This window comes from Tursiops truncatus, chromosome 15 (genome assembly GCF_011762595.2).
Source record: "Tursiops truncatus isolate mTurTru1 chromosome 15, mTurTru1.mat.Y, whole genome shotgun sequence".
In the NCBI taxonomy this organism is placed as follows: domain Eukaryota; kingdom Metazoa; phylum Chordata; class Mammalia; order Artiodactyla; family Delphinidae; genus Tursiops; species Tursiops truncatus.
Window position 1 is genome coordinate 39,957,238 of NC_047048.1, and position 24,542 is coordinate 39,981,779.

At 50.8% G+C, this 24,542-nt stretch overlaps 1 protein-coding gene across 8 annotated transcripts in view; it reads left to right on the forward strand.

Annotated features, from left to right (window-relative positions):
- The window catches only part of SLC24A3 (solute carrier family 24 member 3), a 460,451-nt gene that overhangs the window by 49,799 nt on the left and 386,110 nt on the right, over window positions 1-24,542 (forward strand). For all 8 annotated transcript variants that reach the window (XM_033840346.2, XM_073792619.1, XM_073792622.1 and 5 more), the window contains exon 2: window positions 15,661-15,789. In XM_033840346.2, the coding sequence (XP_033696237.1) occupies window positions 15,661-15,789 (129 nt within the window). The remainder of the gene's footprint in view (window positions 1-15,660; window positions 15,790-24,542) is intronic.

The window sequence follows — 24,542 nt, forward strand, 5'->3', positions numbered from 1 at the left end:
GCTCATTCAATGACCTCTTTAAGACTGGAAGAGTCTCTGAGCCCTGCGGCCACAGGCCCTGTCAGCTCTGCCTTCTGCAGCCTCTGCACAAGGGTAGGTCCCTGTTGGGAGTGTTGAAACTCCTTTACCCTCTTTGTACCTGTTTTCATTTAAACAAGGGATGCCAGTGTTCACAGTTTTGAGCTCCTGGAGACTGGCACCCCTGTGCCACCTGCTCCCACCAGCTGTCACCCTGTGTCCTTTGATGGGCTGCTTCCTGCACCGTGATCTGTTCTCGCCCCTTTCAAAGTTTGGGCAGGGGCGTGGGGAAGTGAAGTCCTTCTGTAAAAACCACTTTTAACATTTCTTTAGGGAACAAGGCAAGAGGAAACTTCTTTAGTTCCTGGGCTTCTTTTGAATTAATTGAATTCAATGACAGAGAAAGAGTCATTGAAACAGCCATGATGAGGAAGATAGGAGGGTGAACGGTTTCCTGTAGCTTTTCCACTAAGTCTGAGCTTTCCAGAGACCTCCAGAAAAGAATAAGCAGGCCTGGAGCTTGCACAGGGGGGTAAAGCACAGGAGCAGAAAATTCTCCAAAGGCTAGGGTGGTCTGTGGGATGCTGAGTGACTAACGTTGAGGTCCTGTCTCGTCCTGGCAGTAATTCACCAAAGGAACATGCCGTTCCTCTAGATTTCCATTTTAACATCCGCACAGGGATAGGGCCTGTTTCACAACTGAATTAGAGTCAGGTACGTTCTCCCGTCAGGGTGATATCCAGAGGAGGGCTTGGAAATAGAGCTGTTCAAAGACAGTTGGGCTCTGAGCCGAGTCATTTCCTGGCTCTCCCAAGACACGACACTCTGCTGATACAGCTTTGCTACTGAGGGGAAGCCCTCCAGACCCCTCCGATGAGAAGATAGGTCCGGCCGAGGTTCTGGAAGAGGAAGTGAAACGAGTGTGGGGCTTGGGAGATGACGAAGAGCTGGGATGTGTTGCCTCATGTGGCAGGCGCGGAGGCTCAGGCATCCACGTGTGCTGGTTCCGGAAGGGACGCTGCCTTGCGACTCTCTGCTCAACGATGTGTGTTTGTGATGCACTCGGCCACGGTGTGGGTACCATGCCACCCGGGGCCTTTTAGGCGTAGTAGATACGGTCTTGGAAGCAGAGCACGGCAGAGCCGCAGGACCCCAGCCGAGGTGTTGGACCACACAGTGGCCCCTGGCCGGCCCCCTCTGGAGGGGTTCCCTGTACACATGGATCTTGGCCGCGTTGCAATAATCTTTCTTTTTATCACTCTCAGATACTATGTAGGGGATGCCATGAATATTCACGTACCTCTGGGACCTTCTGCAACATTACTTTCCCCTCAGCATTTTAAATGAAAATATCCGTCCATACAGACACATGGAAGGAACTGTGCAGTGAACACTCGCGTACCCACCACCGAGATTTCCCCATTCACATTCTGCTACACAGTATTTGCTACTTTTTCTTTGCCACAGTAAAACCATGATTCTCCTACCATGTTTTACTTTTATAAAACCAGCCCTGTCCCTCCCATGTCTCCGACGGAAACGTCAAGGGGAAGATTATACAAAGCAGCATCTTAGTGAGGCTGAGGCAGGAATCCAGGCATCCTGAGCTTAGGGGGGTAAAGGGAAAGGAAGGACTCCCAGCGTGGGAGCTACCAGGTGAGGTGCCAGGCCAGGCTTTGCTGCTAAAAAACCAGAGGGCATCTAAGATCTGTGTCCTGCCTGGAACGTCCCCAGGCCGACCTTGGACTGGGTGCTGCCTGCCATCTGCTTCAGGACTGGGACCTTGGGCAAGTCGCTGGCCTAGGGTCCAAGAGATTGGTTTCTCACAGGGGAAGTGGGAGTAAGAACACCCACCTCCCAAGACTGTTGTAAGATGAGTGAGGCGTCGAGAAGCAAGACAAGGGCCCCGGTGGCACCTGGCAGGAGGTGGGCCCGCGCAGGAAGTCAGACATCCCGAGTCCGGGTTCACGCGCACCTCTGTGTGGCACCCCGCGTGCTTTGCTCACGGAGGGTCCATTCGTTATGCTGCGGAACTTACAGCTGTATTGTGTCTAGAGATAGTGATAGTAGCAAGAGCAGTAGTGATTGTAAGGTTAAGGAAACCTGAAGCAAAGACAAAAACAACCGGAGATTTTAAATGTCCCACTTTATAGCTCGGGCTTTCTCTGTAGACATTTGTGGAAAGAGCTGTTACATCTGACTCCGGAGAAGAGAATTTTCTGGTTTATTGCTTCTCATAAAAGGTGGAAGCATGGAAGCTACGAGAGCGCTGCCCTCTGCAGCCCTTTGGAGACTCTGTGGGCCCCAAGGCCCCGGGCTTCCTGACTGTGGAGGACACGGAGCCAGGAGCTCTGTCCTCCTGAGTTAGGTGACCTCCCCAGCCCGGACGGACACACTCCTCTTACTCGGTGACTTCCCGCTGATCGTCTGGCAGTGGTGACAGCTCACACCTGTCATCAGAAAGGGGAGGGTGGGAGGGAGGGAGACGCAAGAGGGAAGAGATAGGGGAACATATTGTATATGTATAACTGATTCACTTTGTTATAAAAAAAAAAAAGAAAGGATGGGATGAGCTCAAGTCACAGATGCAGTGTTTCTAATTGAAAATCCCAGCAGGGTGGCCCCGCGAGAATAGGCTTCCCGAGCACCTGGGAGGCTCTGTCCCCTCCCGGGGCTCGTCACAGGCTTCAGGCGCCTTGTAAGTCAAATGACACCGTTCAGGGTGCCTTTTGTGGCTTCGAGGAACTCTTCTGAGGAGGAGAATCCTCTTGGAGAGATGGGGATTTATTTTGGGATCCTCATCCTTGTCCATCCTTCTCTATTGCAGTTTTGAGCTGAGGGCTGCTGGGGCGGGCTGTCAGCCTGCCGTGGCGGGGGGGACAAGGGGATGTGTGAGAACAGGTGCCGTCACTCACGCCGCAGGGTGATGCTGAGGTGACCTGAAGAGGGGGACAGTGAAGAGCGCTCACTGCCTTTATTATTTTTAAAAATTTTTGGTTTTTTACGATTATTAAAGGTTACTTTCCATTTATAGTTATTATAAAAGATTGGCTCTCTTCCCCGTGTTGTACAATACATCATGGAGCCTGTCTTATACCCAGTGGTTTGTAGTTTCGGAGGTACAAACTATTGGGTGTGAGATAGGCTCACCACCTTTACTAAAAAGCTTTGGTCCAGGTAGGCTGGTATTTGGGACAGGTCTCGTGTGTAAGGCCAGCTTCTAGGAAGAGGTTCATGCAGTATGAGGTTGGAAAGCTGCAGAGCCAGAATTTGAACCGAAGTCCGATGTTTCTCAGGACAATACTTAGATCTTAACACAAGGTTTCATCTGATACGTCAGTCATGACACTTCTTGCTGTCCAAAGCAGAAGACAATTCAAAATGCCTAAGGCATTGGGGGAATTATTGGAGGCTGTTTCTGCAGGTAGGCTGGTGTCATCAGCGGACCAGCAGTGTCACCAGGGGTCCAGTTTCCTTCCCTCCCCTTTCTCCCTTATGTGAGTACACGATTCCGGAAGAGATGGATATGGCCCTTGGTTCCCAGAATCCCTTGTTGCATCACCCCTTCTCAGCCGGGGTGTGTGTGTGTGTGTGTGTGTGTGTGTGTGTGTCTTTTTATTGACCGCCTCTCCCTTGTTCTCTGCTTCCTTCACTTTTAGAAACAGTGGAAGAGGACTTTCACTTTCCCGTTTTCTCTCTGGCTCCCTGACAGAGGACTTACTGGCCTTGGCTGGTGGTGGCTGAGATGGACGGGATCTCTCAGGCTTCGGGACAGAGAGTGGGCCGGAGGGGGAGACAGGCGTGCGCGGTGCCAACCGCACAGAGTGGGATGGGGAGCCCTCGGCTGGAGGCACGTAGCGGGTGGGCCCCAAATACTGAATGTTGATGATCATTTTCTGCTCTTCTTAGGGCTCTAGAAAATAAAGCCTGATTCCTTAGGCAAATCCTGAATCAATAGCAATTCACTGGGAGGGAGTCACGGGATGAGAGCAGGGGAGGTGCTGCCATCGGGCTGAAATGACAGAAGCAAACCGGCCCTCGCTTAGGTGGCAGGCGGTGGCCTGGAAGGTGGTGTGCGTCAGCCCATCCCTGTCTGGCCATTCGTGGGATCGTTCCCTGCCTTCCCCTTCCCGTTGGTGGGTCTCTGACGCGTGCTGGAAACCCGGGGCCGGGGGGCGTGGATGCTGCTTTCTCTCTGCTCAGCCTTGTTGCGCTCCTGAGGTGGGCGTCAGTTTCCAACTTGGAAAGCTGCAAGCAGTGGGCTGAAGAGTAGGAAAATGTGAGAACCAAGTGACTCTCCACCTAAAAGAAACCCACGCTGCCTGTCCCCTCTCTAGTCCTGTGCTCTCATTGGGAAGCGTCCAGAGAATATTTTAGTTCTGGCGTCAAGTTCCGTGGTGAGAGAAGAGGGAGGAAAGGAAAACATCATTAGGAAATCTACGCGTGGCCCTGGACCAACCACATCTTCCCACTTGCTTCAAGAGAGACTGTTTCCAAGATGAGGCCAAGGTTACCTTCGGTAGCTGGCATCACTGGGTGTCCCTCGAGACACCCCCTCCATCCCCCTTCGGGTTCAAGCCGCAGCTGCAGCAGGCAGGGCAGTGTGGGTTCAGACTCTGCTGCAGTGACGGTGCCACCTCAAGCCTGGGCCACGTGTCTCTCCGGCTCGGGGTGTTCCCGGTAGGTGGGAGCTGATGTGGCCCACCCAAAAGTGCAGCCTGGGGTTTGGGAGAGTTCATGCTCCTGGGGCTACCCTCAGTCAGGGCGTGATGAGAGCCACAGCCCTCATCCTGCTGGAGGACAATTTTGGGAGGAATCTTCGGTGCGCCTCCGAGCTTCCAGTGGGATCGTGCCCCAGTTGCCATGGCAGCAGCCATCATATACATCCTCCATTTATAACTTCCCTTATAGCTCCTGTTTCCCTTTCCCCATCTTGCTTTCCACCTGCCCTGACTCCTTCCTCCTGGGATCCTCTTCAGAATAAACTACTTGCGCTCAAGTCTTTGTTTTGGACTTGGCTTTCAGGAAACACAAACCAGGACGCCTCCCAATGTGGCAAATGCCGCATTGCAATCTAAATCATTACTACAATTTCACAGTGACAGTTGAGGGTTTCCCTTGTTTGCCTGGGCCGGCCTCTGGGTGTTTGGGGGGGGTGTTGCACAGACTCTGTATCTCCACCATCAGGGGCCAACCTTCACTCCTTGCAGCCTGTACTTGAACCCCTTGCAGAGAAAAGAAAGCTCTGGGTTTGGCTCTGCTCACCTTTGCGTGCTGGCTGCATTCCTGGACTCCCAGCCTCCATGCCCTCCTTCCAGTTTCAAGCTCACTGGGAGAGAGTGGGCTAGGCTCTCTCCTGGGAGCTCTGTTTTGATTGGCTTGTCTCGGTTGCAGGCACACCTGGGAACCAGTCATCATGACCTGCAGGATGTGGGGCTTTGATTGGCCAGGCCCTTAGTGAATGAGTGAGAGATGCTCCACTCAGACCAGGAAGACAGGGTATGGGGGAGGGGTCGTTCCCCAAGGAAATTCCGAGGTTGATTCAAATTAGGGGAGAAGGGGTGTCGGCAGGGAGGGGTGCAGGCACCACACTCCAGTTTAGCTTAAAAAATTAATTTAATTCCGTGATGGAAATTTATTGAATCCCTCCTCTATGCAAGTACTGGGGGCCAATAAAAAAAAATGGGTGTCATCAGGCAGCTTACAGTCTAATGGAAGAAATAAGAAACGTATACAGGTGTTGGAACAGCATGTGTCATCTGAAGCTGCTATCTCTAAACTATTGGAGAATGGATATTGATTTAGAAATTGTGCATAATTAATACTGTAATATATATTATGTATACACATACTTATGCCTTGTATCTAACTTTGTATTTTTCTGTTTAAAAGAGGGAATTCCCTGGTGGTCCAATGGTTAGGGATCCGTGCTCTCACTGCCCAGGGCCCAGGTTCAATTCCTGGTCGGGGAACTAAGATCCCACAAGGTGTGTGGCCAGACAAAAAATTTAAAAAAAATTAAAAAAATAATAAAAGAAAAGAGGGACCTCAACATTACATAAGCTTCAGGCCCTACAAAACCTGGATCTACCCCTGACTTTTTTTTTTATTTGCGATACGCGGGGCCTCTCACTGTTGTGGCCTCTCCCGTTGCGGAGCACAGGCTCCAGACGCGCAGGCTCAGTGGCCATGGCTCACAGGCCCACCCCTGGCTTTTATATATCAAGAAACATAAAGTTAAGAGGAAGAAAATAAAGGTTTTATTAATAGAGCAAAACATTTCAATTTTACTGGAGTATTATAATTATTAATATTGTTACGGTCTGTGAGTACTGTTTTATTGAGGACAACATGATTGAATATATTTAGATCATTTTTGAAAATATTAGTTCCACATTTTGAGGAACAGCCAGTTGGAAGTCTGTTTATTTTCATTTAAGGTTCAGTTCAATATTGACATTTAATGGCTGTCCTAACTGAAATAGATAATTCACCAAGATACATAGATGCAAATGGAAGAAAAGCATCATAGACGTACCTACTAAATCAGGACATTAATTTTTCAGTTTCACCCACCAATTATGCAAAAACTTTCGTTCACGTCTTCGCATTTTTCCTGGTTTCAATCCATTAATCATGCTACTTTTCAGAAGGTGTTGAATTTACATATTTTTAACAAATGGATTCAGAACTCATTGAAACTCTTTGTGTGTGGAATGTTTTTCATCAGGTGACGTACTTCTGCTTCCACGTTTTAAGGTGGAAACTATGATTGCTTTAGATGCTGATTTCTGTCAATTTTGGAGGGTAACACAATTTCTTGATATTTGTTTTCAAAATGTTCTCTCCATAAAACAAATTTCTTTAGGGAAGTAGGTGCTTTTTCACCTGGTTGTTAAAATGTCACCTTGAAGGGTGTGTGTGTGTGTTCTGAATATACCTGCGAGGTGCACCCTTAGCTGGTGGCCACAATGTCTTCTCGGAAAAGGTGGGCATCTTTGCAGCAGTTGTCTTATTGTGAGAGAGAAATGTGTAATTCATCTTTAAGTTCAAAGAATTTTTTTGAACTTAAAACTTTAAGTTCAAACAGTTTAAAAGAATTCTTTGCCAAAAGATAGTCGGTGAACATCCGTATGGTAGAAAAAGATTGCATGATCCTGCCCCCATCTCATTTCAACATAGTGTTGTAAAGATTTTACTGTCTCAAATAATATCTGTGAATCTGCTCCACTGAGTACACGTAAAGGGCCCTATGCCGGACACTCTGAGAGCAAGTGAGCCAGGAGGGCCCCACATCCACCCTGCGCTGTGCCTTCACGCCCCTCGCCTACCGTGGGTGACAGTGCCCTTCTATTACATTAATTATGGGACATGCTGGCACAGGGGCTCAGTGGTGGTGCTACTGTCAGCCTGCATTATAAATATTAAATATGTAATAAGATTGGCACGTGATACAGACGTGGGGGTTCTCATTTTCTTCCCACTCTTCAGTAAGTCATATAGCCCAGCCTCCTGGGGTACACAACTCTCCCGGAGAGTTTTTAAAAAATCCAAGCTCAAGGACTTTAGTGGTCAGATTATTCAAGCCCTTCAGTTTTCAGATGCAGCAACTGAGTTAAAGTGATTCAACTTCCCAACAGCCCACAGCTAGGGACAGATCTGGCCCTAGAATCCCAAGTCACCAGATGCCCAAGATGGCGAAGTCCTGAGACCAGAAGCCCAGTCCCCAGGGTCCTTGGAACACACCCATTTGCTTTAGTTAGTAGAGCAGTGAAGAAAGATGGAGCTGTTTGGAAAAGAGGAAGCTCTGAAACCTGGCTGCTGGGACCTGGTCTTCTCTCGCTTTTCGAGGCAGATGCAGGAGGAAGCGTCTCAGGGCGGCCAGCCAGCTCCATGGATGCCGGAGCACGCCTCCTGCAGGGGCTTGTGCTCAGCAAGGGGCCTTCCCGCTCCCTGAGGACGGAACTTCGAGGTGGAGAGATCAAGCAGAGCGCTGTCCTGGGAACTTGAAGGTGCTCAGCGACCGATGTCTGAACAAATGGGAAAAGAAACACCCAGCCCAGCAATGGGCTGCAGAGCTGCCTGGACCCTACTGTGCACACAAGTCATCTGTTTAAATGCAGAGTCTCACGCGGGGGGTCTGATGCCACATTTCTAACAAGCTCCCAGGGAAGGCTGATGTGGCTGGTCCAGGGGCCACACTTTGAATAGCAAGACTATATAACGCAAACAGTTTTGTCCGGGAACCCCGAGCACTTGGGTTCTGTTTTAGGTTTGCCACTAAAATTCCCAGACCTGTCATTTAAACTTAGCCTCAAATCAAGGGGCATGACCCCTGAGGGAAGACATAGGGGTCTTTCCTGGGAATTGGGCAATGACTCCCCAGCCCCACCTTGAGGCAAGCGCTGTGCCATTGTGGCTGTTGGACACCCACCGGGTTTCAGGCGGGGGTCGGGGGGAGGGGCACAGGGAGGAGAAAAGCCCAGACAGCCTGAGTCTCCTGGAGCCTGGGACAGGTCGGGGTCGCAGGGCGGGGGGAGCAGCAGAGACAGTCAGTGATGCGTCCATCTGTGATGCAAGCTCTGAAGGAGAAGTAGCTCTGGGGCCTTGTGCTGAAGGGACATCCTGGAAGGTCAGGAAGGCTGAGTGGAGGAAGGGGTTCTGCCTGGGAGCGGCCGGGGTCTCTCTGGGCTCCCCTACCTTGGCCTCCAAGTCTCACAACCAGACCTGCTTTGTTTTGCCCGACAGCCATGGCAGAAACTGCATCCGGGGCCAGTTCGGACTCTCGCCTTTGGGCTGGGTGCTTTGGGCTGCCCTTGTTCCCAAGGCTACTCTGTCATGGGCTCTGCCGGCCTCTGTGTCCCGGGGAGGGTGTGTGGCCTGGGCTGTGAGGGTTGGTGTCAGGAGGGAAGGGGAGGCACAGCAGCAGTCAGGACTTCTTGGGCTGCCCATTCCCTCCCGTCGGGGGACGGGTCATGGGACCGGCCCCCTCGGATGCAGGACACGACTGGACAGCACTTGGTCCACAGCGTGACCCAGAGCCCCGGCAGCCTGCTCCCGTTCGCCATCGGGACCCCAGCAGTGCTGGGCAGGGACCTTCTGCCTACGCCCTGCAGCCTCTCTCTGCCTCTTGTGCTTAGAAACATCGTCTTTTGGCAAATAACACTTGAAGCTGTTTCCTGGGGCCTGGGAGCAGCAGCTCAGACTCCACTGTGCTCCGTGCAGAGTCCTGCTCCGCGGCTGGGCGCTGCATTTCTCACCAGCCCCCAGGAGATGCTTTTGCTGCTGCTGACCTTGCGCTCTGTGCAGGAGCCCTGCAGAGGGCGGACATGGGTGGAAGGGCCCATATCTGTGTGCAGGTGGCCAGGGGTTACTGTTCCCTCTTCCCATTAGAGGGACCGAGGAACCTCAGCCTTCCAGAGGGTTTTCGTCTTGAGTGGAGGTGCGGCGCCTCGATACTGGGATGCGGTTTAAGTGCAGCCTGAGAGCTGCGGCTTGTGATTGCCGTGGCGCAGCCGGAGGGCAGGAGATGGGGGACCCGCTGGGCAGGGCGTGAAGATGCAGAGAGGGGAGAGGTTTACCTGGAGTCTGTGGCCTCCCCGCAGCTTCGAGTTCTCTGGATCTGCCCTCCTCTGTCTTTCTGGAAGCTTTGAGGCTGTGGAGGGACCCAGTGCCCAGGACGTTCAGCCTCCGGCTTCTTCCTCTCCTGGCGGGTTTGGAGAGCTCGCAGCCTCTCCACAGCCTGTGCTCCTTTCCAAGGACCCAGAACCACTCAGAGCCACACTTTTCCTCCAGCTGGAGAATCCGTGTGAAGATGCACAGGCAAGAGCCAGCCCTGCCCTCCTCCTCCGCTCACCCACAGAGGGTGAGAACCTCGGCGGGCGGGGGGTCAGGATGGTGGCCGTAGGGAGAGGGCGCTGGAGGGGCAGCTGCGCCCCACACGTTTGCTGGAGAGTCTGCAGAAGGCGGTCTCAGGGCTGCAGGCTGATGCAAACCCGCCCTCTGACCCCGGGGTGAAGACCCGGGGCGCCCAGAGTGGGGACAGCTGTGTAAACTGCCGGGTGGGGTATTTATAGCCCTGCTGCGCACTCTGAGCCTGCGCCGGCCTGAGGGCTGCAGCCGGTCCTGCCGCCATGGGCTCTGTCACGTGTTCTGTTCACTGAGTTTTCTGGACCTTCTGTCCTCAGGGTTGCATTAGGCTCTGCAAGACTCAGTTTCCTCACCTGCTGCCCTGATCCTCTGGGTGGTTCTCTCCATCCCAGTTTTCAAGAAGAAATGCTGTGTTCCAGATCTGGGGGAGGGGAGAGCTAACATGACCCTTCAAGGGGGCCTGCTGGCCCCAGGGGGCCACTTCCCCTGGGCTCCTGAGCTCTGGGACGAGGTGGGACGCGCACAGCTGGGCTTTGGAGTCAGATCTGGGCTTGAGTCCCAGCTCGCTGCTTTACCCCATCAGTGAAATGGACGAAACTCTGGGGGGAGCGCGGAGTGAGAAGGTGCAGGACGGCTGCGGGCACACGGGCAGGGGCACAGTTCTGATGCTGCTGCAGCAAACCTGCCTGTCTGCAGACCCTCATCTGAACGGGGTCCTTCCCTCCTCAGAGGGTGGCAGCTCCACCTCTCCGCTGGGCCTGGGACCCTATGTGGGACGAGGGTGCACATGGGAGAAAGCATGTTAGTCTTAGGGTGAAGCTGGGACATGGGGCACCGAACGAAATCCATTCTTGGGGTCAGAAAGCCTTGGGCTTTCCAAGCCCTGGTCATGGAGAGGCGGAAGGGGACAGGGAGACAGAGAGAGAGAGAGAGAGAGGGAGGGAGGGAGAGAGCAGGAGAGGACGAGGGCACAGCTCTGTAATGGAAACTTGGCTCCCAGCCTCACACTCTCTCCTTCCTTAGCGCGTGTGCTTGAGTATCAAGTTGAGAGCCTCTTCCCCTCCAGCAGGCACCCCGCGCTATCTCCACGGCCCACCCCTGCCGCCCTGCTCGGAGCTGGTGACATGTGACATGTGAGCCCGCTGCCTCCCTCTTCACCGCCCCCACCCGCTCCCTGACTAATTAGGCCAGCTCGCCACTTCCAGGGCCTGGCAGGCGGAGCCAGGCACACGGTGGATGGGGGCCAAGGGCTTTTGTTGACATTGCTCAAGTGTAGCTTCGAGGAGCATCTCCTGCAGAGCCAAGAAGTCCAGGGAAGCCGGGGGTGATGAGGGGAGAGCAGCGGGCGCCTCCCCCAATCCACTCTGCCTTCCCCACTGCCCACCCACTCCTCCCTAAATCCAAGACTGTAAGCCTCCATGTTGGGACCAAGGGGCCAGCTGCGTCTCTGAGAAATCCACGCTCAGCTGAGCGTCCTGCATCCAGTGGGGTTTCAGGACTGTTTTCTTTTGTGTGTGTGATGCTTTCACGGGGTGACGCTCCTGACGTGCCACTGTTCCTAATAGTTTCTGGGGGAAGTAGGTCCAGTGAGACTGTCTCCACCTCTCACCTCGTATAAGGTGCAGGCTGCATAGTGGATCTGTCTTGCTATAGCTGAGTAATATGGCCAGATGGATTTCATCCTCTGCAGGGATCTACCAAGAATGTGGGTTTTGGGGTCACTAAACCTGGTCAGATCCTGGTCAGATCCCCATTCTGCGCCTCTTTGCTTGCTGTGTGACCTTGGGCAAGTCTTTTAACCTCTTTTGTGCTTCGGTTTCCTTATTTGCAAGTGTAGTTAATAGTTCAGAATAAGATGTTAAGATGAAACATGGAGAAGAGTGGCAAGTTCTTCGCACATAATAGACATTCAATAAATGGCTGTCATGACACTCAATAAAAGGCTGTCATGATGATTATTAATTGGCAGTGGCTGTGGCCATGGGTGGGTTCCGAGTTTAGGCAGATCACTTCTACTCTGACTTATTTACTCCAAAGGTAAGTTGACCCAAGAACCAACTGCCCTTTCCTACCTTACCAGCAGTTTTGTTTTTTTCTTTTGACTTTTTTTTTTTTTTTTTTTGGGTCTGCGTTGGGTCTTCATTGCTTTGCACGGGCTTTCTCTAGTTGCGGCGAGTGGGGGCTACTCTTCGTTGCAGTGCTCGGGCTTCTCATTGCGGTGGCTTCTATTGCGGAGCACCGGCTTTAGGCGCATGGGTCTCAGTAGTTGTGGCATGCAGGCTCAGTAGTTGTGGCTCACGGTCTTTAGAGCACAGGCTCAGTAGTTGTGGCGCACGGGCTTAGTTGCTCCGCAGCATGTGGGATCTTCCTGGACCAGGGCTCGAACCTGTGTCCCCTGCATTGGCAGGTGGATTCTTAACCACTGCACCACCAGGGAAGTCCCTCACCAGCAGTTTTGTGAGGACAAAGAGAATGGGGTGTAATATCGTCACACGGTTCTCAGTGGGAAGTAAGTGAACGCAGTGCTTTGCTTTCATCATTCTCATTTTCTCAGACTCTGGTCTCCACATCTGTATATCAGTGGTCAGTGGTCATATATATTTTTTTGAGATAAAAGTTTGTAGGTTTTAGAATCCAGAGGCGCTGCCTTAATAGTCTCTGATTGCTGAAGCTATTGAATCATCATGTAAAAAAATCCTCTAATTTTCTGCTACAGTAGCTGGCTTTATTTTTATATCTCTTAATTGGTATCAGCTTTTCTCTCAGAATTACAGAACCATGGAAATTTGGCCTAAGCAGAAACTTTGCAAGTCACTGGAAGGGATGCTTTTGCTTCTTTGCAGATTTTTGGAATCTTCCTGGAAGGCAGCTATGCTCACCACTATACAAACAATGCACATTGGGATCTTCCTGAATGTTAGGATTGCAGCACCACAGAGCACTTTTCTTTACCCCAGATTACAAGAAGAGCAGAACGGCCAATATGTTGGTCTAATGTAGGCTGGAAGATGCCATCGGCATCCTGCCCGCATCACTTTGTTCTCATGTCTTCAGTGCACATGGGCACCGTCCAACTTTCAGCACCTGCGTCTCATTATCTAAGGCCTTTTGCTGGGTACCAGAGCCCACTTTGGTTGGAAGTGCCAGGGAATTAATGTCCCCTGGGAACAGCCTACATTCAACCCATGGCAGACCAAGAGCAGGTGGATAAATACCCCAGCTCCCTCACCCCTTGGGTGTCTGAGTTGCATGTCTCCACTGGCCCCACAGAGATTTCCAGAGGGGTCAAGTGCTAGTTCGCCCATTTTAGCAACTTGAAACTTGAAACACACCTCCACGGGCTGGCTCCCTGGCCCTGTCCCACCACGGGTGCTTCCTGAGATCACCCCACCATGTAAACCACCTGTGTTCAAATCCTTGTCCTCAGGGGCTGCTTCTGTGGAAACCCAACCTGAGACAAACGGGGTGTCCTTCTCCACACTCTTAGATCCTTTATGGTAATATGGTGTAATATTCACATTTTAGGTCTGCCTGTTGAATTTTAAGGCAACTGACCTTATTCCTTGTTTATGAGTTTTTTGCAATTTTTTTCCTCTGCTTGTCGCTGTTCTTAATCCTAAGAATTAACCATTCAGGTGAACAGGAGTACACAGATGCCTTGCTTTGACCTTGAAATGTCTTTGGGATTGTCCTCACAATTATGGCTATATCTGGCCATCATGCAGGTTTCTGTATTTCAGAGTCTTAAGTTATTGCTTGTTCTAGTTGGGCCCCACGTTCTACATTTTTTTGAGAATAAACCTAGGGGCTGTCCTAGCTAATGTGTAAAAGTTGTAATTAGCTACTTGATGATTTTACATGTGGAGCAGGTTCCATTTGACTGAGGAAGACCTCAGTTTGTGAGCTACGGATGTTACTGTGTGTCCTGTTGGCTTTAGGTGAGATGCCTACAAGCACTGTGATTTCCAGAAACTTCCATGAGTTTTACTTTATCCATCCACAAAGTGGGAATGGTTACTCTGACACATACTTACTGAGTACCTCCTCTGAGCCAGCAGTGATTAGGTGTCAGAGAGACAGCAGTGGACAGAGAGACAGTGCCCAGGCTCCCTCTTTCTTTCCTGAGCATTGTCATGAAGTTCCAATTATAAAATGAAAGTGGTATCATTTAGGAAACTAAAATCCCCATGGAAATTGAGGAAAGGGTATGATGACCTTCAGCTCTTCATTGACCAATTCAGAACACTGTGCTGGTGTGGCTCGGTGGGGCGCACCCTCTGGCCTTTTGCAAAGGCCGCTGGGCCCATGAATTAGAACCTTGTCTTGTTCTTAGATCCATTTTCTGACCACAGCAACTCTGGACACTCGAGAGGTAGCCAAAGCCTCATGTCACATCTTTCTTGGGTTCCAAGCCACTAGAAAGAGCCATCTGTGCTTGGTGTTTCCACATCCCAGTGACCCTCTGAGGTCCCGCTCTGTTGTGTCTTTGCATTTGTCTTACATGATTGGTCCATGGCAGTCAAGGCCATCGGCCACTTTTTCCTTTTTGAAATTCTCTTTCTGCTTACCTTCTGTGACACCACTTCCCTTGCTCATTTCCTTCCTTTCATGATCTTTTGCTGAATGCTTTGACTCTACCTGCTCTGAAGGAATGCTGAGTTTCCCATGGTTTCTTCTTCCATTCCCTTCTCTTTAGTAAACTGCATCCGTACACATGCCGTACTCTTCCCTGTTTGCTTACGATTCTCCTGATGTTCCGTGTAGCTTAGCTGTCCGCCCTGCGGTGTCTGCACCCACATTACCCGGGCAGCACGCTGCCCTGTGGATGGTCCACAGACACTTCAGGTCCAACACGTCCTAAGCAGAAGCCACCATATTCTCCCCCGACAGGCCCTTCCGTCTCTGTTCTTTCTCCTGGCACGTCCATCCCCATGGGCATCTCAGCCGGAGACCTCAGCCCTAGTCACGCATTCAGTGATCGACTTTCCCCTTGTTCACGCTCTCATCTCGTGTTTACTGAAATCTTGTTATGTGGGATTCACTGGCCCAGGCTCTGGGCGTGTTGTTGTGGTGTCTTAGCCTGGGTGACCCCGAGAAGCAGATCCTGAGCAGGTGCTCAGTGGCAGGTGGTGTATTTGGGAGGCGGTTCAGGGAAGTACTGGTCAAGGAGTAGATGCTGGTGTGTAGGTGCCAGTCACCCTGACTTAGCGGACCCAACCGTGCCCTTTTTTCCCAAGTCCACGTTCAGTGAGATCACGTTGGTAGCTCGAAATTGGCCATGATGGGAATATTCACACCATGGAAGTTGTCCAGTGGATACAAGACCAGGACTTTTTCCCCTGGAGAGTTGGTTGTTCAACATTTCTCAGCATGTTATTGGGTGCAGGGAATTAAGACAGGAAAGGACAGCGGCCAATAAAGTGTGTTTTATCAAGAGAGTCACCTTGTAGACACCTGGAGAGTCATCCCAGTGGGGAAAACTGGATTCCAGGGTAGAACACACACTTCAGAGTCATCCCACTGGAGCGTGAGGTGTTTATGCACCGCCCCCTCCCAGCCATTGGCTGAGGGCTGCTGCTGTGGGAGCCAATAGGATCCAGGAGCCGAGGAAGCCCTTGGGAGGTGGGGGCAGGATGGTGAGCGACGGTGGTGAGAGGTCTAAGGGGTGTTGGCCGGACTGAGTGCCGATGGCTGAAGGCGCTGGGCACCCAGCCTGGGGACAGGTGACACCCAGCTGTTAGTGATGCGTGGCTGTGACCTTTTTCTCCCCAGACCTTGACTTCATGGACCTCATCGGGCAAGACAGACAGTGGACCGTGGGCAGGAAGTTAATGCAGGTGAATGACTCGCTGACTTCAGAAGATGCAGGGCCGCGGAGCAGCAAGAACTGCACTGAACCAGGTAAGACGGTGGCTGCGCTGGGGGCTTTGCGCTGCGGGCCGGGCCGCCGTTCTCTCTGGTGGAAGCCCAGGAAGAGCTGGATGCTGTGTTTCTCCTTTGAGTTCTAATCCAGAGAGACTCTGAGGATATTTAGGGGCAGGTGTCTAAGAAACTCAAAGGCAAGATCCCAGGGGACAATTCAAGTGTGTTTCTGCCTCTGTTTTCTTTCCCTCGGACAGTGGGGGAGAAGGTGCGTCAAAATACCGTTATCAAATGTGGATGCTGGGGCTACCCAGAGGATCCCTGAGTCAGCAGCAGGATGGGGGAGGACGTTCTGTGGCATCTTCGCTTTGATGCCTGGAATCGTCTCTGGCTGGTTGTTAATCGGAGCCTTGTTTCTGTCACAGTCAAGGCACAGGTGTTGAACCAGATCCTCACCTGTGATGTTGAGCTCCTTGGAAGAAGTGAACGTTTGTTTATCAGCTGTTATGTTTGATAGCTATTGTGCCTTTCCTCAGAACATTTGATATCTGTTTCTGAACTTAAAGGGAAAACTAACATAGGGGGGATGAAGAGGACCTGGAATGTTGAGGACTCAGCTCAGGAAACGGCAGGTACCCTCTGGACGGCGGAGGTCCTGCTCATTTAGACCAGGGGTCAGCAACCTTGTCCCGGGAAGGGCCAGACAGCAGTATTTTCGGCTTTGCAGACTCGTTACTGCGTCTATAGTATATTTTAAAAGATTTTAATAATCCTTTAAAAATTTAAAAACCATTCTTAGCTCGCGAGCTGTGGGATGTACCAGGCCTGTGGCCACTTTGTCAACCCTGACATGGAGTTCTCAGATCTTGGGGGGGGGGGGTCTTCCTTCCCTGGCTGGTGGGGTCTTGGGTCTCAAGTGTGTGGTGAGCTCGACCACACAGTGATCCCACATGCAAAGGCTGGCCTCGTTTTGAGTGTCATCTTAGAAGGACATACACCATCTTCATTGCAGCCCAAAGAACCTTAGTCCTCAGAGTACAGAAGGTGAAATTGTGTGTCTGCGCTTTTTTGGGAAGGTAGATAGAGGTTCCCTTTCCCACAGCTGGAAGAACTAAAAAGAGATGACCCCCTCCCGGCCAAAAAGCAACCTACAGCCCTACATGATCTCTGTCCCTTAAGCTAGAGAACGTAAGGTTCCTGCGGCTGTTATTAATGCTTGGAAGGGATACTCTTGGAAGTGAGTAAAGCGTGTGGCAGCTGCGTGAGCTAGAAATGAAAACTGGGGACAGAGGTTTCAAGTGTCCCACTGTGCAGACGGAGCCACCTGTCTTCTGAGAGCTGGGCATGCAGGGGCCTGGCCTGAAGGGCAGATCATGGCTGTGCCGGGAACCCTGTTTGCTGATCTGGTCTTACAGCCGAAGAGTTGTCAACATCTCTGCAACTAGTAGGCAGGCGGTGACTGGGATGTCAGAGACAGGAGATTCAGTACTAGGGGGCCCAGCCGTCGCCTTGGGTGTACCTTCGTATGGGAAAGAATGGAGTCAGACAGATACAGTGCCCCGCTCTCGGGATTGGGTCCAGCACTGCGCAGGGCCAGTGGTGATGGAGGGCTTCTGTTTCCTGTAGTTGGGACTGTGTGTTGGGCTGGTGGAGCTGTCTCTCTGTGAGTGGTGCTGTTTACTGTTTCAAGACATGCCATTCTCAGAGTGACAGGTGTAAGAGAATAAAGCACGTGAAAGCCATCGCAGGAGAGCAATGACTCAGCCCACAAGTAGAACAGAAGATGTCCAGGTTTCTAAAGAGAGCTCGAGCCCAGCACCTGCTGGTGTTGGCAGGGAGGGCACAGGGCAAAGAGGAGAGGAAAGCCTCCAGGAGGACAGTGGCGGGGGGGCGAACGAGAGTTCCTCGTGCTGCCGCGTAAGGTAGTTCCAAGAAGAACAAGGACGCGGGAGGAGCGTCCTTGCTTTCCTCATCTGTGGACCACGACCACGGGCACTGGCCTTGATTTCTGGGGTCCTTGACTCCAAACCAGATTCTACAGGGAAGATGATCATGCCTGAGACAAGGGTCCTGTTCAAATCCTAGCACATCAAGGGCCTGCCTGGAGCCTCTGTCCTGCATGAAGCCTGCTATGACCGTTCTGTTTTCTGAATGTTTTTGGTAGAAAGTATCTCTAACTACGCTGTCCGATATGGACATTCAGCGGCCCCTTAAGTTCAAATTAATTTAAATGAAATACAATTAAAAATTCAGATTCTCCGTTGCCCTAGCCACACATCAAATTAGCCGGTGGCTGTGTGTGGTTCCTGGACAGCACAGGACATAGAACATTTCCGCCATCGCAGAAAGGTCCATCGGACAGGCTGGTCTAGAATGTCCATTTGTCTTTGAACGTATCTCCTGTCTTTCCAGCTCAGTTGCAAACATCTTGAGGACATACAGTGGATATGTAAATCCGAGAGCCCGTCTCTTACCTGGGTCTTGGGGTCGCACTCACCTGGGTTTGAATCTTGGCTGAGAAGCTGAGGGCAAGATAGTCAGACTCTTTGAGCCTTTGTGTGCTTCTCTGTGAGATGGAGATGATCATTCTGACCTTACGCAGCTGCTGTGAGGGTTGGGAGTGACGTCATCAGGGGTGTGTACCCAGCTTGGTGCTGCGGATGGAGGGTCCACAGTGGCACCTCACTCCCGAATTTCCCACTGTCTGCTGGGGGCACCCGTCCCTGCATCACATGAGCATCAAGGAACTAAATACATTCTCCAGCCCCTCCTCTCGGGGATGGGCAGATGTGGCCTGTCTGGGTCAGTCCTCAGGCGGCCCAGGCCCGAGCAGTGGCCCGCTGGGTGGAGCGGCTCAAGCACCATCTTGTAACAGAAGATCTCCCCGTGTTGTTGAGCTCAGTGCCTCTGAGGAGCCCTCTGTTTCTATAAGAACGTCATCAGGTCATCGGGATGTCCCCGGTGGTCCAGTGGTTAAGACTCCGCCTTCCAGTGCAGAGGGTGTGGGTTCGATCCCTGGTTGGGGGAGCTAAGATCCCACATGCCTCGCAATGAGGCCAAAAAAAAAGAGAACGTCATCAAAACCTTGTCACCCAGTTGCCTCGGTGCTCTTTCCAGAAAGCTGTCAGAAGTCTGCTTCTTACCCTTGACTGAACAGATCTTTTATGAAGAAAGTTGAGCACACTCAGAAGATCCTGATTTTGAGTTGAAACGGAATGGGATTCATCTTCTCTACCCCTAACCCACTGGAGGATGAGGGGACCAAGCTGGTGGGAGCCAAGGCCCAGCCACAAAACGTTGCCCAGCTGCCCTGAAGAGGCCAGAGCGCCCCGTCCGTGGTGGGTGTTACCCGTGCTGGGACGGCGTGGGGTTCTGCTCCCAGAGGCTCCGGTGTGGGGCTGGGAGGCGAACCATCGGGACAGCCTCTTTCCTTTTGGTGACGGTGTCGCCGAGCGGGGCGTGCTCACAGGGATGGTGTCAGGGCTCCGTCTGTGCCGAAGGCTGAGCGTTTACACGGGGACCCGAGCGTTTGGGGGCCAGGCTGGCCGTGGGGGCAACAGTGTCAGGGTCACAGATGGGAGTTACTTTGGCTCTGGTTGTAAAGCATGCCTAGTGCTGTTCTGACGTCACAGGGCTTCTCAGGCTGTGTTCTCGGAACCCCTGGCTGGAGATGCTGTGGGTGTGAGTGAGGTTGATTCGGAGGCTGGCGATGGGGTGGCCTGTGTTCTGGTCCTGAGAACGGTTGGGGGATGGGGCTGGCTTGCTTCGCAGACATTCATTTCCTCACCTGGGAAACAGACCTGGGACTGTTTTATCCCATCTGTCCCTTCCGTTGCACAACTGCAATCGTTTCAGGCGATTTCAAGAATAGGAATTCACAAAATCTTCCACCCCCGAGATGCCCAGCTCCACTTCCCTTGGTAAATTACTTCTTTGCGTTCCCAGAATCCCATGTCCTACTGTCAGCCTCGTTTTATCCTTCTCCCCCATCCATTTTCCTCTCGCTGTCCATCTCCCTCCCCCTCCCCCTTCCCCTCCATCTCCTTCTCCCCTCCCCCTCCCCATCTCCCTCTCCCTCTCTTTGATAACCAGGAGCCAGTTCTGTCTTTGGTGGGTGTGGCAACCTTGAGATGGCTCACTCTTCATATGACAGCTGCCACTTTAAAGACGTGTTGGCTGAATGATATTCCGTTGTATATATGTGCCACAGCTTCTCTATCCGTTCATCTGTTGATGGACACTTAGGTTGCTTCCATGTCCTGACTGTTGTAAATAGAGCTGCGATGAACGCTGTGGTACATGACTCTTTTTGAATTATGGTTTTCTCAGGGTATATGCCCAGTAGTGGGATTGCTGGGTGGTATGGTAGTTCTATTTTCAGTTTTTGAAGGAACCTCCGTACTGTTCTCCATAGTGGCTGTATCAATTTACATTCCCACCAACAGTGCAAGAGGGTTCCATTACTCAACCATAAAAAGAAACGAAATTTGTAGTGAGGTGGATGGACCTAGAGTCTGTCATACAGAATGAAGTAAGTCAGAAAGAGAAAAACAAATACCGTATGCTAACACATATCTATGGAATAAAAATAAATAGATGGTTCTGAAGAACCTAGGGGCAGGACAGGAATAAAGACACAGACGTAGAGAATGGACTTGAGGACACGGGGAGGGGGAAGGGTAAGCTGTGACAAAGTGAGAGAGTGGCATGGACATGTATACACTACCAAATGTAAAATAGATAGCTAGTGGGAAGCAGCCGCATAGCACAGGGAGATCAGCTCGGTGCTTTGTGACCACCTAGAGGGGTGGCATAGGGAGGATGGGAGGGAGGGAGATGCAAGAGGGAGGAGATATGGGGACATATGTATATGTATAACTGATTCACTTTGTTTATAAAGCATAAGCTAACACACCATTGTAAAGCAATTATACTCCAATAAAGATGTTTAAAAAAAAAAAAAAGACATGTTGGGTTTTTTTGGATTTTGTTTTTTAAATGGCATTCTTCCCTTGCCTCTTCCAAGACATGGTTTTGGTGAAACTTTGTAAGTTTTTCCTCTAGATCCGTATGAAAAAGACTGAGTTCCAGGCTCTAATTTTTCTGCCATCGTTCCAGCCCTCTGTGAATTTTTAAGGTTGTTTTCTTAGCCTGACACTGCGATTTCATCTCAAGCCTGGAAACATTGTCTTTTGGCAAATAACATTTGAAACTGTTTACTCAGATGACCTATTATGAGAAACTCAACTTTGAATAAATTCGATCCATGGAAAATTAAGTTAGCTAAATGTAATATTGAGAGTGGTACACAACTGTAGCAGAGATGGATTCTTGGGAATATTTATTGGTACACTTTGCAGAATTTTCTTTCTACACTTTTCAGTCTGTTTTCAGAAAAAAAACTATCATCTTTTGGTTTTTAGTTCTTTGATATTTTAAGGAAATGATCTTTTCCTCAGAGTGCCTCTTTCAAAGAAACTTGGGAAGAAGGAAGCTATTTAAAATGATAGCCTTTGGCGTGGGCTTCGCTCTGAGATCACTGTATTTTCTTTCTTTCTTTTTTTTTAAATTTTATTCGAGTATAGTTGATTTACAACATTGTGTTAGTTTCAGGTGTACAGCAAAGTGATTCACTTATACATACATTCATTCTTTTTCAGATTCTTTTCTCATATAGGTTATCACAGAATATTGAGTATAGTTCCCTGTGCTATAGAGTAGATCCTTTTTGGTTGTCTATTTTATATTTAGTAGTGTGTGTATGTTAACCCCATACCCCTGATTTATCCCTCCCCCATGTTTCCCCTTTGGTAACCATAAGTTTGTTTTCGAGATCTGTAAGTCTGTTTCTGTTTTCGTTTGCTTCTGATAAAGTGCTCGGCTCTCTCCCTCTGCCTGGCTTGTAGGGTTTGAGGTCTCTGGGGGTGGGGAAGCCACCCTGAGCCTTTGCTGCAGGACAGAGAGGCTGGTGGGCACTCGCCCCACAGGGCTGTGCAGGAATGTTTACTGAATCAGGTGGTTGTTTACCGGAGTGGCCAGAAACCACACAATCTAAGAGTCACATGTGAGCGTCCTAGAGGAGGAAAGTCAGAGGTGGGGATGAGAGAAGCAATACGGGGTGAGTCCAAGGGTAGGTGTGGACCATGAACAGAGCCTGGAGGCCAGGCTCGGAGTGGCAAGCACGCGCAGGCTGGTCCAGGTCCAGGTTGTCAACAAAGGCAGGGTTGGGATCCTGCTGTTCTCGAGTTTAAACCATAACATCAGGGTCAGCTGGTTTAATACCACGGGGCTGGGCATGACCAATCTACAGAGCACTAAAGGTCCAAATCGCTCACCTTTTGCATGAAAAAAATGAGACCCAGAGTGCATAAGTGACCCCCAACTGTCCCCTGTGGATAATCAATGCATGTCAAAATAATCATCTAGAAAATATAACCTTTGCATGATCTAGAGGAACACAGTCCTGTAGAAATATAATGCAAGCTACAGATGTAATTTTAAAATTCCTAGTAGCTACATTAAATACTTGAAAAGAAATAGGTGAAGTTAATTTTAATACTATATTTGATTTAACCAAATATTTCCAGAATATTAGGAATGACAATTTTCAGTCACCTCCGTGTTTTATCCCTGGGTTTGAACCCAGGAAACAACGAAGATTTTTTTTTTTAAGTTTTAAAGTGTTTACTTTATTGTACTAGCTCATATAACTTTCGCTAACTTCTCTCTGCAGTTGTAATTTTCATAATGATTCAAATAATTGCTGTTGACATTCTTAAGCGGAACATCTTAGAAACTCGTTGAGATCTGCTTTTTAATCTGTGTCACATTCTTTACTGGATTAGGTTGTCGTAGCTGCTGTAACAAATAAGTCCTGTAGACCTTGGGGTAATATGAAAGAAGTTTCTTTCTTTCTCATGTGAAGTTCTGGTCTGTGGGTGGCCTTGTTGCTAGAGGTGGTCCATGGACTCTGGAACCTTCCATTTTGAGGCTCCCTGTCCTCACACTTCTCTGCTTTAAGGGGAAAGAACCAGGAGGGCTGTGCATAGCTGAGTTTTATGGACCAGACCCTCCCTCCCGCTCACATTCCATTGGTCACGACTCAGTCCATGACCATTTCTAACTGTAAGGGAGCCTGGCACATGGATTTTAGCCCAGTGCCCTGGAAGAAGAGAAAGCAGTTTTTTCCCCCAGACTTGTTTCTTATTGAAAAAACTAACGTCTCAATTCTCCTTTATGCCTATCTTATTTCAAAAGCAGTATACCCCCTGTATAGAGAAATCGTAACCCAAACTTCCATCTTCTGAGGCTGGCCTAGCTCTTGGTTTAAGCTTCATGATTCTCACCTGGTCAGGTGACACAATTCGATTCTCTTTTCACCTTGAGAGGATCACAAGTCAGGTAGAAATTGTCCCAGTTGTGTCTGTTTGCAAATTGCATCTTTTCTTTGTAAATGCAAGGAGCCTAGGAAAAACAGTGAGTGTTTGAGAATGCGTGAAGTCATTGGCGATGATGTGGAAAGAGCTTGGGTTCCAGAGTAAATCCTAAATCTCAGTTTTGTCACTTTCGACCTATGTGATGCCAGGTGAGTTTCCTAAATTCTTTGAACCTCATTTCCGCCATCTGTAAAATGCAGATTAAGATGCCCGCGCATGAAGTGACGTAAGTTTTGTAAAACAGCAAAACCTCAGTCCTAGTAGGTGCTTAATGAATCGTGGCTCCGTCATTTTTGTTACCAGAAGGATCCTTGGGGGTCTTGTTTAAGAGAAGAATGGATGTTCATCCTCTAAAAATGCTTGAAAACCCCTGGTCTGGACTAACCCCTTGTTCCAGAGTGTCGGGGGTGTCCAGACCACCTGTCCAATCTTCCTTGCACCTTGGAATTGCTTCCCTTTGGGTCAGAGGGTGACGCATTTGTGCAGGGTCGGCCGCAGGTGAGCACGTGGTGACAGTGAGCACACCTGTGTGTGGAGGCCACAGGCAATGGAATGGGGGGTGCTGGGGACACCCCCCGTGGGGTCGGCTCAAGCACCAGCCAGCTCCTGGCCCCACAGCTCTCCTCGGCTGCACCCTTGTGGTCTGTGGCAGCAATGGCCACTTCTTCCTCTGTGGCCAAGGAGCACATGTGGCCCTGGGTGCGTCTCCAGCCCTCTGGGGTTCATTCTTGCCTGGTCCCCACTCCTGAACTGCTTCTGCAGCAGCACCATGCCTGGGGTGACTGGGGGCTCTTTCCTTGAATTATGCATTTGGAATTTATCTTGTTCCACAGGTAATCTCGTTTCACTGATGATGCCAGGACCGAGGTCTAGAGGCGTGAAGGGGCGTCTCTAGGGTCCACCTCTGGCTGGCAGCAGAGCGAGGACCAGCATTTGCATTTCCTGCCTTTTCTGACCTCTTGCCCCAAGGCTGGGCTGTGTCCCCTCGCCTTTTTGTGAGCGGAGTCAGCCTGAAGTCACATCTGCGTCTGGGGGTCCCCAGGAGGGCACCACTCTGTCCTCACCTGAGTGCTCTCAGCTGCCTGAGGGCAGCGGTTCTCACGGTGGGGCAGACCAGTGCCAGCAGCAGCCCTGGGAGCTTGTCAGAAATGCCCCTTCCCGGGCGCCACCTGAGCCCTGCAGGTCAGCACCTCTGGGGAGGGGGCCCGGCCATCCGGATTTCCTAGGCTCCTGTGGCGTGGCGTGTGCACTGCGTCGTGAGGGACCCCGAGGAGACTTCAGTCCAGGCCCCACCCCAGGCCAAGGAAACCCGAGTCTCTGGGACTGGGAGCCCGGCACCAGTGGTTGGAAAGCTGC